Below are 12,521 nucleotides of genomic sequence, written 5' to 3'. Positions count from 1 at the left end.
AGGCGTTCGGTTAGTTGGGAAGCGGCGCAAGAAACGGCGAGCGAAAAAATCGGGAGGGGACCTCCTCGCCCCCCTCCCCCTTATTTTTTTTCGCTCGCCGTTTTTCGCGCTTCCCAACTAACCGAACGCCTGGAACGAACCAGGGTAGAGATTAAATTAATGGGCCTTTGATTAGCATTGAACTTATAACATAGAAATGAAACTTTTGGTGTAAAATAAAATCTAAGGAAGAGGTTCTAAAAAACGGCACTGAAGATAATTCAATGATAATTATGAGCTCTTCTATAAGGGATTAATTCCCAGGAATACACCCTGTAGTGGACTAAATAAACAGAAACCTCCATTTGGTGCGAAAATAGGCATTGATATTTGTCCGCGGACATTATGTGATTTTCGAGGAACATATAAACGATATATTTAAACGGTCCAAGGACAAATATCAGTGTATGACAATGGAGGTTGGGTATTGTGTTACCTTTTTTTTACACAAGGCTGCTCGTTTTGGGTGACCTTTTCTCAAACTTTTAAGAGTCAAACTAACTGGAATTCTGTCGGCATTCAAAATATTGTTAGTCTTCAAAATGTTCAGTTCTGTTCGAATTAACAATTTACTCGAAATGAATATAAACTGTTCGCAAAGCTCGAAAACTGGCATCCTCGGAGACCCAGGGACAGTTAGTGGGGGCGAGCTGCCCGTTGCCCCCACTAACTGACCCTGGGTCTCCGAGGATGGAAAACTGGGGAATATCACCTGATAGCCCCCAGTTTGAGCTGTAGCATCAACCTCGTTCCCAGGGTCTCTCTCTCCCCTGGGAGGCGGGGAGAGAGAGACCCTGGGAACGAGGTTGCACGTTTGCCAAATTGTGCGTGCGAAAATTTCTAATTGTTTATTAGACTGGGATATATGTAGTTTTAAGCCAAAATTTACCTTATCCATTTGGCTGTACAAAACAAAAATGACACAAAAATCAATCCATATAGTTTTCTTCTTCAATACAGATGCCCGGAGTGGGGGGGGGGGGGGGTTCTCCATATAATGGCCCCCATTTTTACCGAATGGTAATGAGGTTATGTTATGGGCCGCATTTTCTCACTCGAACACTCACTCACTCACTCACTCGATTCTGATATCAAACCGCAATTAATTTATTATTAAACGAGAAACGTGCTGATGGAAAGGTCTTTTAAACGCATTCAGCACATGTCAATCAGAAACAAATTATTCTTCAACCTCGTTCCAGGGTCTCTCTCTTTCAGGGCAGTAAACTGAATTTCACAAAACAAATCGAAATCATTGAGGACCACTTACACTTATCCTCTGGTGATAAAAGAGAATAGAATTCGCTCAACGAAGCCTCAGAGCATAGGCTAACAATGACCCATTCACGTAAGAAAATATTCAAAGACGCGTTTTAGTAAACACAACATTCATGCACGTTTTTGTTTCGCGTCACATCATCTTTGTGTCACGTCATCCGTTCTTCATCTTTTTGAGTCGTGCAAAAACGCGCATCTTTCTCTCAAATTTTATTCGCTGCTTAAAATAACGCTATACGTGCTGGCAGAAAAGTAAACATATTTAAAAAACAAATTTACTTAATGCTTAAAAGGATCAAAGGTTACACTTAAATATTTTTGTGATGAAATAGAATTCGCGCTACGAAGCCTGAGAGCACGAACCATCAATGATGCAATTCCCATGGAAAAATAAAACATTCACAGGGAAATAAAGTGATATTGTGTTACATTATTGAACGCTTATTTGAAGAAAAAAAGCTATCAATGACCCATTCACGCAAGAAAACACTCGAAGGCAAATTAAGTGAGATTGTGACATTACTGATAGCACCTATGGACTACATATAGTTACGCTTAAACTGTTATAGAAAATTATTATTGCATGTGACGTGATTTAATAAACGTTTCAGCTCACTGGAAAAACACAAATGCGTAGCACGTTTCTGTTTCGCGCTACGTCACCTCGTGTCACGTCATCCGTTTTTCATCTTTTTGAGGCGAGCAGATCTCAAATTTCATCGGCTGTTCAAAAAATAACAACGCTTGTCGCTGCCTAACCTCCCACGCAGTCGTTCTTAGGGGCGATTGTGTTCCACACCGTGTAACGCAATCGCGGGGAGGAGTGTAACGCGATCACCCCTAAGAACGACTGCGTGGGAGGCTAGTCGCTGCCCGGTATGTATATTATATATGTGCTGACAGAAAAGTAATTGAACACACAATTTATCGCATCTAAGACAGTAAAAACCATATCCAAAGGTTACAATTTATTTTGGTGGTGAAAAATAGAATTTGCGCTTCGAAGCCGGAGAGCACAAAGCATCAGTGACCCATTGACGCAACTCACATGAAAAAAAAAAAAGCATTTAAAGGCAAATGAAGTGAGACCGTTACATTCTTGAACGCTTATTTGAAAAACAAAGCGAAGGACGCCACTTCATCGAATTACCATGAGGTTGCTCGAAGAGCCTTTGATTTTAAAAAGGGCTTTTAATTAAAATATTTCGAATTGATGAAATTTATATCTGTATATATTATTTAATTTATTAAGGGGCGGACCATTATTTTCTTGGAGGGGGGGGGATGAAAAATTTTCCTCTGCAAACTTTTTTATTTAGTTTATGCACCTCTGCAAACATTTTTTTCGAAATTCTTACTATCTTTTGTTATACATATCGTGTTTGCAAACAATTTATTTTGTCTTTCCAGGCCCTGCAAACAATTTTTTTCAATATTTTTCATCCCCCCCCCCCCTCCAAAAAAATAATGGTCCGTCCCTAAGAGCTACATGAAAATGACAAAAAATGTCCTGTTCTAAGTCTTTGCCATGTCTTTCAGGTATATGAAAGGGGTACCTTCTTTCAGCAAAAGGTATACGAAAGGGGTACAATTTCTGTCAAAATGGAATATAAAAGGTTAAGGGGTTGGAGCTCGGGGCGAAGCCTCCCCGTATAAAGCTTTTTTGACTACCCCCGGTACAGATGTGCTAAATTTCTTTGACAGCCAAGTCAAATAAGTCACAAAACCACAAACACCTTCTAATACCATAATTTTATTTTACATAATAATAAAGTAGCAGACAATTGTAAATTTTAAATGCTGCTTAATCCTTGTGGATATCAAAAATAACCTATGGACAAAATATCTAATGGAAAGTCTCTATTATGATAAAACTACAATAATTATTATGTAATGGCACATGACATAATATGAATTCAACAATGTGCTTGTTAAAACTAATCAAGCCTGCTTCACACTAGCAACATAACCTAAAGAGGTTACGTGTACATTTTTTTCTTTTCTGTTAGTCATACTGGTAACACAATACTGGCCTACAGTGTTTTATTTGTTAACTTGCTGCCATTGTTATGTTGCTAGTGTGAACCAGACTTCACAGCATTCACTTTCCTAATTTCGAGCCTCTCTTGGTCTTTATATGCTTGACTGATTCTTTATTTGGAGTAGTAAAATAATAAGAACTACATGTATGTCTTATTTTTTATGTCAATGTATGTTTTCATGTTTGGGTTAATTAAGAGTATGAACTGTCAACTTAATGAACTAGATAGCTTTGGCAAAGACAACATACATAAAATGAGGACAAGGCAGTACAGCACAAACAGTCTGGAAATAACTTGACTTCAAAATAAAAAAATGGCAAAGTATTTGCTCCTATACTTAAAGAGGTCATCACACACAAAAGGGTTTGCTCTAGGAGCAAAACCCCTGTATAGTACACAAGGGAGCATTTTCAACTTTGTTTAATTTGCCCTGAGCTCTTGCTAGTTCAATATCGTGGGTATTTTGCGGGGTGGAAATTTTGCTCCCAGGGATGAGTTATACCATGAAATTGAAGCTTTGCTCCAGCAGCGTGCCCTTGGGGCATAACCTGGAAGCAAAACCCTTTGTGTGTATAGGCCTCAATGGCAACATGCAGATTTAATGTCGATTAGCACTCAAACCAGCCTGTGCCCCATACCTAGAACCTCATGTTGTCATTGCTATATCTATTACCGGTATGTGCAGAGTAGAGGTAACACAATCAACAAAATTTACAACTAAACTCTCACTACAAAATCGACACAAACGTTCCATGCAGGCCATGAGAAATCAGCAACTGATCGCAAGGAAAACAACGACTACATGGCACATCTAGTTTGAATATGGAATTGTTTTAGACAAATGTATTCAATGCAAGAACAAAACACAATGCATTGTTTTATAAAAAATATATCATTATGTACCAGTAACCTAAAAGATTTAGTAAAAAGTGCTCTATGACAAATGTTCCCATGGTTAAGTGCTTGAAAAAAATTATCCAATAAAATAATTATCAAACAAGACTTCAGTAAGCAAATTTATGTGATCGTCAAACCAGCTATTCAATACTTTTCAGTTGTGTAATTGACAATAACTGACAATTATTACTATCCTGCAAAATCGTGTAGAACACTGCCCAATACAGGTATAGGTGCACTTAAAATCAGGCGATATTCCAAACGATTTTCAATTCAACAAACATTTTCCAGCTAAGATACTGTGGCACATTTACCATTGCCATGGTTGAATACAACAGGATTTGCTCATTAAATACAGCTGTTTGTGCCTAGAATATGCGAGTCCATAAACTGGAGTCATATTCTATTACAAAAGTGCTAGCAATTTCGGACATAAACTTCATGTATTCTCAACTGAGTTTAGGCATAAATCTTGATGAAGCCCCTATCAGCTTATTTACAAATTTATTTTTTAGGGCTATAATTTTGTGTCAGGCCTACAACTTTAAGACAACAACATATGAAGAGTTTCCTTACTGTTGGCAGCGGACTGTCTTCTTGTTAGTATCAACACAAAAACACTCATGTCAACAGGATAACTACACTTTATACCCACTATCAAATGTTTCTCACTATGAGAGAAGAGCTGGTTAATAAACTAGGCACTTGCTAGCCACAAGCCATTCAGTGTGCACTGTTTCTGTCTTGTGTGTACAATAATACACGTTATACTGCTACTTTTAATGAGAAGAGATTCAACTGCTGTCATCTACTTCTAAAACTCAGCTTACTAATCGAACAGCGACTTTTTAAAGGAGCTATGTCACAGACAGTGTGTCTTGAAAAAATTGGCAAATTGTTTCAAGTTTGTCATTTGTAATCTGTCTTAATCTTCATCAGTTGAAACCATCCTTGGTTATTTTCACATTTTTTATTACTTGTTTGCCATTTTTCTACGTTAAAAAGCTATTATTTTGAGGGTTTTTTTCAATACGAAAGTAATGAGAAAAATGACTTAAAATATTGTGTCATTGCTCCTGTACAGTGCGACGCGCCTTACCGTGGCCACCCGACAAACTTTTTTACAAGTGTCATCTTGTAATATTTTACCTTTTCACTGCGTTTTGTTGACAAATACGATGTCACAAGTATCTCTTTGATCGTATTCAACTTTGCAAGGAGGTGTGTTCGTCAAACTGATAATGATATTACGAAAGCACACTTGTAAAAAAGTTTGTTGGGTGGCCACGGTAAGACGCGTCGCACTGTAAGTACACTCAGTTGGACTAATTCCAACTTTGTGGAATAAAATTGACGTTATAAAATAATAAATTAATCTAAAATCACTATCATTGAATCTTTGAATCACTGACAGGCCTCATGCAATAAACAAATTAAGGGGACACAAAAAATAACTGCTTCCTTTAGAATAATATTAAGTTGCAGAAGTCCCCTTTTTCTATACAGCATGCAGTTTGTAGTTTGGGCTATAATCTGACATCAACATTGTTAATCATAATCCATACCATTAGATGACATTCCTGGTCGCTTTGATGGTGGAATCAGATGTTGAGAAAGTTCGTCTGGTAGATCATCATCATCTAACTTGATTTTAATCAAGTACATCGCCAGAGCAAATTCATCCTCGTCGAGCTGTCCATCACGATCAATATCTGCCAGAGTCCAAATCTTACCCAGAACTGTGTTTGGCAGTTTTGATTTCACCATCTCCCTCTTAGCAACTGCTCCACCAACCTTTCCAGCTTTTGGCCCCAAGCTTTTGAAGATCTTGTCATACTCCTCTTTATGCTCTTCAACAATCCACGCGTCAGACCCAGCACCGAGAGCAGCACCCTGGCAAGCGCCAGATGCAAAGGGATTGTTGGTTGAATGGCTGACAGCAAATGCTCCTCCTCTTACAGACTCTTCAGAATAAGTGTCCTTCTCCAAGGGTATCATGCCCATTAGCCGTGGAATATCATTGGCCAACATGCGGTCAAGTGATTCAATCAGCTTCGTCCTCATCGGGTTGAACTTAGAGAAGTCGTACTTGCGCAACTGCTCTTTGAACTTCAAAACAGGAGGGAAATCGCCAGGTGAGATGTTGTGTTCTCGTTGGATCTTCATGTACACATCAGAAAGCTTGTTCAATAGCTGCTCCTTTTTCTTATCTTTGCCAAAAACTGCTGGCATTTGGTTTTTAAGCTCAGCAATGACATATGCATGGACCTGATGAAACAAATGGCAAAACCATGAGTAATATACTAACTTGTACCCAAACTAATGTTGACCTTGCAGTGTATGCTTTTGAGAACAGCCTGTTCTTTGTAACTCCCCTTGGAAGGCCTCATAAATGGCTCTTCACCTGAAATCTTTTTGCCAGAGAGCAATGTAGAAGTACTAATCAAGGCTCGAGACTAATGGTAGCCAACTAGCCAAAGGCTAGTAGGTTTTGGCCTTTCACTAGCCAAAATGGCTAGTGAAAAAATTAGGCATTAGTGGCAAGAAACCGCATTTTTTAAAATTTGCTCTCAGAGAATATAACTAACAAGTAAACTGTTGACATTATAGAATGTGAAGCTTTAAACAAAATTCTAGCTGACAAAAATGCATGTACATGTACAATTTTTATAGTGAAGAACAAAGCCCAATTTCTTAAGGAAAAAAACGTGAAGATTTAAGGAACATTTTACGGTTAAAGGTTTAAACAGTCGGGGACTCAGAATTTTTCTTTGTCCCATGCTCGTGTCATGTAGAACATCTTATCTTTATTATTTATTACCAAGCTTAAAATTTACCATCTTTATTATTTACTACAAAACCTGATGATTTCAACATTGCTGATCCTAGCAGTAGGCAGGACGCGTGTCACATATCAACCTAGTAAAATGGCCCAGCTCACAACGAGTCTCTTGTAGCTCAGTTGGTTAGAGTGCCCAACCGGTATCTGGGAGGCCATGGGTTCGATTCCCGTCGGGGACTCAGAATTTTTCTTTGTCCCATGCTTGTGTCATGTAGAACATCTTACCTTTATTAGGTTTAAACATTATTGGACATTGTTTTCACCCCCCCCCCCCCCTAAAAGAAGAACTATGCTTAAAATGGCTAGTAGAAAATAGGTTTTGGATAGTGAAATCAAAGCTGTCACTAGCCACTTGGCTAGTTAGCAAAAAAGTTAGTCTCGAGCCCTGTAACTAAGGGCCTCTTTACATGGAGGAAGGGTGCCCCGGCCTACTGAGTTACTCGGCTAGAAGGGATGAAACATAGCTCGCCTTTACATGCAGATTTCACAGCCCTTCTTCCCGAGTTGAGACAGCGTCATTGAAGCGTGTCACGGCGTCGGAAAACCATGTAGCTCCAAATGATTGAAGAATAATATGACTTTTTGCTGAATAACCAAGGCTAGCCATCTTCAAACCTATTTTACTTTAATGTGCAAGCTTTTAGAAATTTACTTCGTCCATTTGTGGGGGAATTGAATTGAAATTCAACAGTCTTTGGCCGCCAAATTGAAATTAAATTTGTTGTTTTGTGAATTAGGATAATCATTCCTACGAAAAATGTTGAATTAATTAACTGTTGCTTCAATAAATATTTTCCAGCCTACAGATAAAACTAATTTGATCTAATTCTGGTTAAATAACACTGTTTTGGTCCAGAATTTATACATTTTATGCCATTAACTTCATTTAAGTTAAGAACATGCGCAAAGACTCATTCCGGCAAGCCGGGATAGCCCGGGCATAACCGTTTACATGGCAAAAAGCTATCCCGTCTAGAAGGGTGCCCCGGCAAGGCGGGTTTCCCGTCTAGCGTGTAAATGCTTCAATGCGTTTTCTAAAGAAACGTAAGAAAAGTTTGCTCGTCCAGGGTAGCTCGGTAAGCCAGGTAACTCGGTTAGCCGGGGCACCCGCCTTCCATGTAAACAGGCCCTAAGTGCTTAGTGCTCTCAAAATTTCATTTCTCAGACAATTATTCAATTATTCATTTTTGGGTTTTCTTTTGTAAATGTTGCACTTTACAATGTACATCACCAACCCCGAATGGTGTGACACAATGCCATTAGCACTGACTAAGCTGCAAACCCTCAGTACCACTGATTTGATTTTTAAATGCCCAATTTACAGCCCACCTCCTTATGGATGGTTTACATTCAACTGCTAGTTCTGTATGTGTGCATACCGGGAAGTAGGAGAGGTGAGGAAGGAAGGAAGGGAGAGTGGGGAGGGAAGTACACAACAAAGTCAGACCTGCATAGTTTTGAATTCAAATGGTTTCCATGGCCGGCATCCATTTCCATGGTTTCAAAACGACCTTATTTACATTAACTAAATTAACTATCTATGCAACTCATCAAAAAAAAGAGAAAAAGAAACAATATTGGTCGTACAAACCTTGGCCAAACGTGCTCTCTTGATGAAGTCATTCAACTTTCTCAGAGCAGCATTCCTCGGCAGAGATTGAATATCCGCAAAAAGATCATTGGCTTCATACTCGAACAGTTTTCGATTTTCATCGATCTGTAGAGGCTGATCCCAGAAAGACCCGATAAAAACACGGGCAACTTCTGGCGTGTTGATAACCTTTCCCAAAGACCACATGAGCGCTCCATAGACCCTCATCAGCTGTTGTGTAGTGACCATATCAGCCTTGTTCAGCACGATACGAATCTTGTCATCGTAGTCACGAAGCACTTCGATGCCACGCTGAAATTCGTCTGAAATATCAAGCTTATGCGCATCGAATAGCAGAATTATCCGATCGCACCGTTCGGCGAACCATTTTAGAATTCCAGTGAAATCATATCCGCGGGCGACACTCTGCTTTTCACCTGACAAAATACCTGGGGTATCCACAATCGTTATGCTTTCAAGGACGGCGCTTGGAAGCTCGGAACAGCAAAACCTGTTCAGAAAGGCATTCCCAAACGAACTGAGGGTACGGAAGGGTTTCTTGGGGTCCACAATCAATGCATTTCCCGGTACAACTTGTTCGTTATCACCGTGCATCACCGCTATGAAACTGTCGGTTGTCGGTTCGGGGCCGATACGAATGCCAGGAAAGTCTCGTTCTAACAGATACCGAATGAACGTCGTTTTACCAGTAGAATACTGACCAACTAACAACACCATGGGCTTAGCCACAAAGTCAGGTTCAGACATAGCCGGCGAGTGAAAATCATTGAAAAGGTAAGCCTCCTCCAGCGGTTTCAGATTCTTGAAGTAAAGTTTCTTCAAGCCGTCCACGACGGAGTTGAAAACTTGCGGGTTCTTTGTGGCATCGTTCTTTTTCATCCACGTAAACATGGTGGCGATAATTCAAGGCAGAAGATGGTAGACGTCTGCTGAATAAATGACCACGAGGAAATTTCTGATTTTGATTTGTTTTCGGCGTAAAACGTGTGAAAAGGAAACGCCGCCCAGTCGCTCCCTTCCAATCCTGAACAGCTGAGAGCATGCGCACTGACCACTCCTCCAAGTCTTTGCTCTTAAAGTGACGTCACGAGTCTATATTTAGAAGCTGAGACCTCGTTAGCTACCGGTTGAAAGCACGTGCAGGGAAATAATGTCAGTTCTAAATGCATAACAAGATCAACAAGATTAATGCATAACAAAATAAATATTTCTTACATGAGCTGCTAACAAACATGTCGAACGCATGATTACTGCTAATCATATGTACTGTAAATTCTAAAGGGACAAACCACCTCAGTACGATGCCTAAAAAGCGTGCAATTCCCAAAATTGGATTCGGCGCCATTAAATCCTATATCAAGTGTAGAATTTTTTTTTTAGTTTTTTGAACATTGTATATAACATTCAGCATTTCAGTCGGTCAGCGTCAGACCAGTTAAAAAAACTTTGTTTAATATGCCTGCGGTATCCCTGACTGCAATTTGCAGAGAATTACTCAAAAGATTAAACGTTAGAATGAAATTTAAATTTTTAAAAGTTTATAGCGTTTTATCTTTAGAGTCATTCTCTTTAGAACCCTGAAGAAGAAAGAACGTACCTTCCGAATAATTGAAATTTTAATATACTTGCATAGTTTGCATTTTTTCGTCATTTATTATTCAGTTATAGCTGAGTGGATCCGGTCCTTTTATTTTGTCATGGGGGCCCTTACAAATTTACGATCGTTTTCATTAATTTGAAAGCTATATTTTTAGAAGAAGTAGTAATTATAACTTCCATGATTGAAGAAATAGATGTCTTACCAAGGTGAAACAATCGGGACAACAAGAGTCCTCTTGAAGAATTTCTATTCATAATAGTGATGATAATCTGGTTTAAATTTTCGGTCCAATTATTGCTATTTTCTGACCCCTTCCCCCGTTTCTTTCTGCTGATCATACTTTTTTTGTAGACAATAAAGTATAGTACCGCAATGTTTTTAAGAACAATATTTTATTGGATAATAAACGCACGCACGACTGTCGACAGGAAGCTATCAGGCTTATTTTTGGTTAAATAACTACGTAAAGACTTGAAGAAACTTCTTTAGATCAGAGCTAAAGAGACTCAAAAATTTATTACCGTTATCGTCCTTCATTTTCTCCACGACCTTTTTCTATGCCCGCTTATCCACCCCTCCCCCTACTCCCAAGTCCTGAATTTACGGTTGCCTTCAGTTTACAGAGTCAACTCTCGTTAAAGCGGACACGCTCGGGGCGTCGTTTAGTGTCCGTAATAGCGAGAGTCCGTAATAGCGGGAGTCATTTCCAGTCAAACCTTATTTGTCGGGGATCTGGATTTTGTCCGTAATAGCGAGTGTCCGCAATAGCGGGGTGCCCGCAAGGCGAGAGTTGGTTATAATACTTCATTCTGGTCATCTTTCAATTATCACAGTGCACCACAGTAAGGATTTCCTAGAAGTGGTGCCCCAGTGGGTGGGTCCACGACTATTTTAAAACGTCTGCTCAGGATTAGTGACCTCTTAACTTGATAAAAGTGTCCCAAACAGTATTTTTCTCGACCTTTATCAAAAGACAACAAAGCCGGTGTCGTTTGGTCAAGTCATGATCACTGAGGGTTTTGTACATGTTTTGGCAGCGTTCATAAAAGGAAGCCGTCATTAATTTCCGTAAACCAACGTAAAAATACAACAACAAGTCTTTGCCAGTCGTGGTTATAGACCTGGTTTCAGTCCTAGGGCTCTTACCATTAGTCAGAACTGGGCGGCCAGACCGGTATATTTGAGAACAAAATTCCGTTGTTGGTCAGTTTTGTCCTGTCAAATCAGTCAATGTATTAACTTAACACAATACTGTGGTGGATTTGTGAGAATATCTCGAGAAAGGCTCATTTCACGTTCAAAACCATTGGGCCGGCAGGCCAGGCTGACAAGTGCTAAGCGCCCCTAGACTCGTTTAGATAACCGGCCATAAAAATTTATAGATGTTCATTTTTTTTTTGGTGATGGATTAGCATCTCATTCAGAACGAGATCGAGTAACAGTGCAGTCACTCCTTTGGGCGTGGTGTCCGGATCCTTTGCCTCATTCTATCTCAGATCAAAATACGGCATTTTCCCTACTGACTTTCTGTGGCCGTTTGGGTAACCGCGCTTTATCGTTTGACAAGTCTTTGTAAGTAGGAAAGATGAACGTTTATTCGTTTGTCTCACGATGGAGTCGCTTTGAGTTGTTGATCGCATCCCTTCGGCGACCGCAATACTGTAAGTAGTCTTCATCAGGCGATGAGGTCGATTGTTTACGTGTCGCTATTTGTAGCATGTTGGTTCGGCCGCACATGATCCGCAACGCCAGATGAAGAAGTCGCGATCAACAACTCAAAGCGATTCCATCCTATCTTAATCCACGATGTAACATGATTCATGACTTTTTAGTAAGTACTTCTTTTTTTTTTTCGTTTGAAGATAAAACGCCTTACGGAGGAAATAATAAATACCCTTAAAATAAAAAATTTACAAACTTCACATCCAGGGGGTGGGGGGGGGAGGGTACTTGCAGTATTCATGACGGGGGGGGGGGGGGGTCCGACGAAGCTTCATATTGCGAACCCAAAAAAAATACACGAGCCTGAAATTTAACACCAAAAAAATACCTGGCAACAAAATTTTCAATCCCAAAAAGTACAAGACCTAGCACCTCGATACTGATTTATTCAATCAAACAGACTTTAAGACCTAAAAAGATACATGACAGATCTCTTAACCCAAAAAATACGTCGGACCTCCCCGTCATGTATACTGCAAGTACCCCCCC

At 39.7% G+C, this 12,521-nt stretch overlaps 1 protein-coding gene across 1 annotated transcript; it reads right to left on the bottom strand.

The window, feature by feature from the left end:
• Window positions 1–3,052: 3,052 nt before the first annotated feature.
• On the bottom strand, window positions 3,053–9,752 carry LOC144630994 (EH domain-containing protein 3-like). The gene is made up of 2 exons (XM_078489352.1): window positions 8,690–9,752; window positions 3,053–6,524 (listed from the first exon to the last, which is right to left on the bottom strand). Exons 1-2 carry the CDS (start codon window positions 9,599–9,601, stop codon window positions 5,805–5,807), a joined length of 1,632 nt encoding a protein of 543 aa, XP_078345478.1. The 5' UTR covers window positions 9,602–9,752; the 3' UTR covers window positions 3,053–5,804.
• Between the last annotated feature and the right edge of the window lie 2,769 nt (window positions 9,753–12,521).

Source organism: Oculina patagonica, chromosome 11, assembly GCF_052425735.1.
Source record: "Oculina patagonica isolate OP01 chromosome 11, crgOcupat, whole genome shotgun sequence".
Lineage (NCBI taxonomy): Eukaryota > Metazoa > Cnidaria > Anthozoa > Scleractinia > Oculinidae > Oculina > Oculina patagonica.
Note: the sequence above shows the minus strand (reverse complement) of the source record. Positions and strands in the feature narration are given on the sequence as shown.

Coding starts and splice junctions, on each gene's coding strand:
- LOC144630994 (XM_078489352.1), bottom strand. CDS start 9,601: ATGTTTACGTGGATGAAAAAGAACGATGCCACAAAGAACCCGCAAGTT. Junction 6,525..8,689: donor AGAGAGCACGTTTGGCCAAG/GTTTGTACGACC, acceptor TTGTTTCATCAG/GTCCATGCATATGTCATTGC.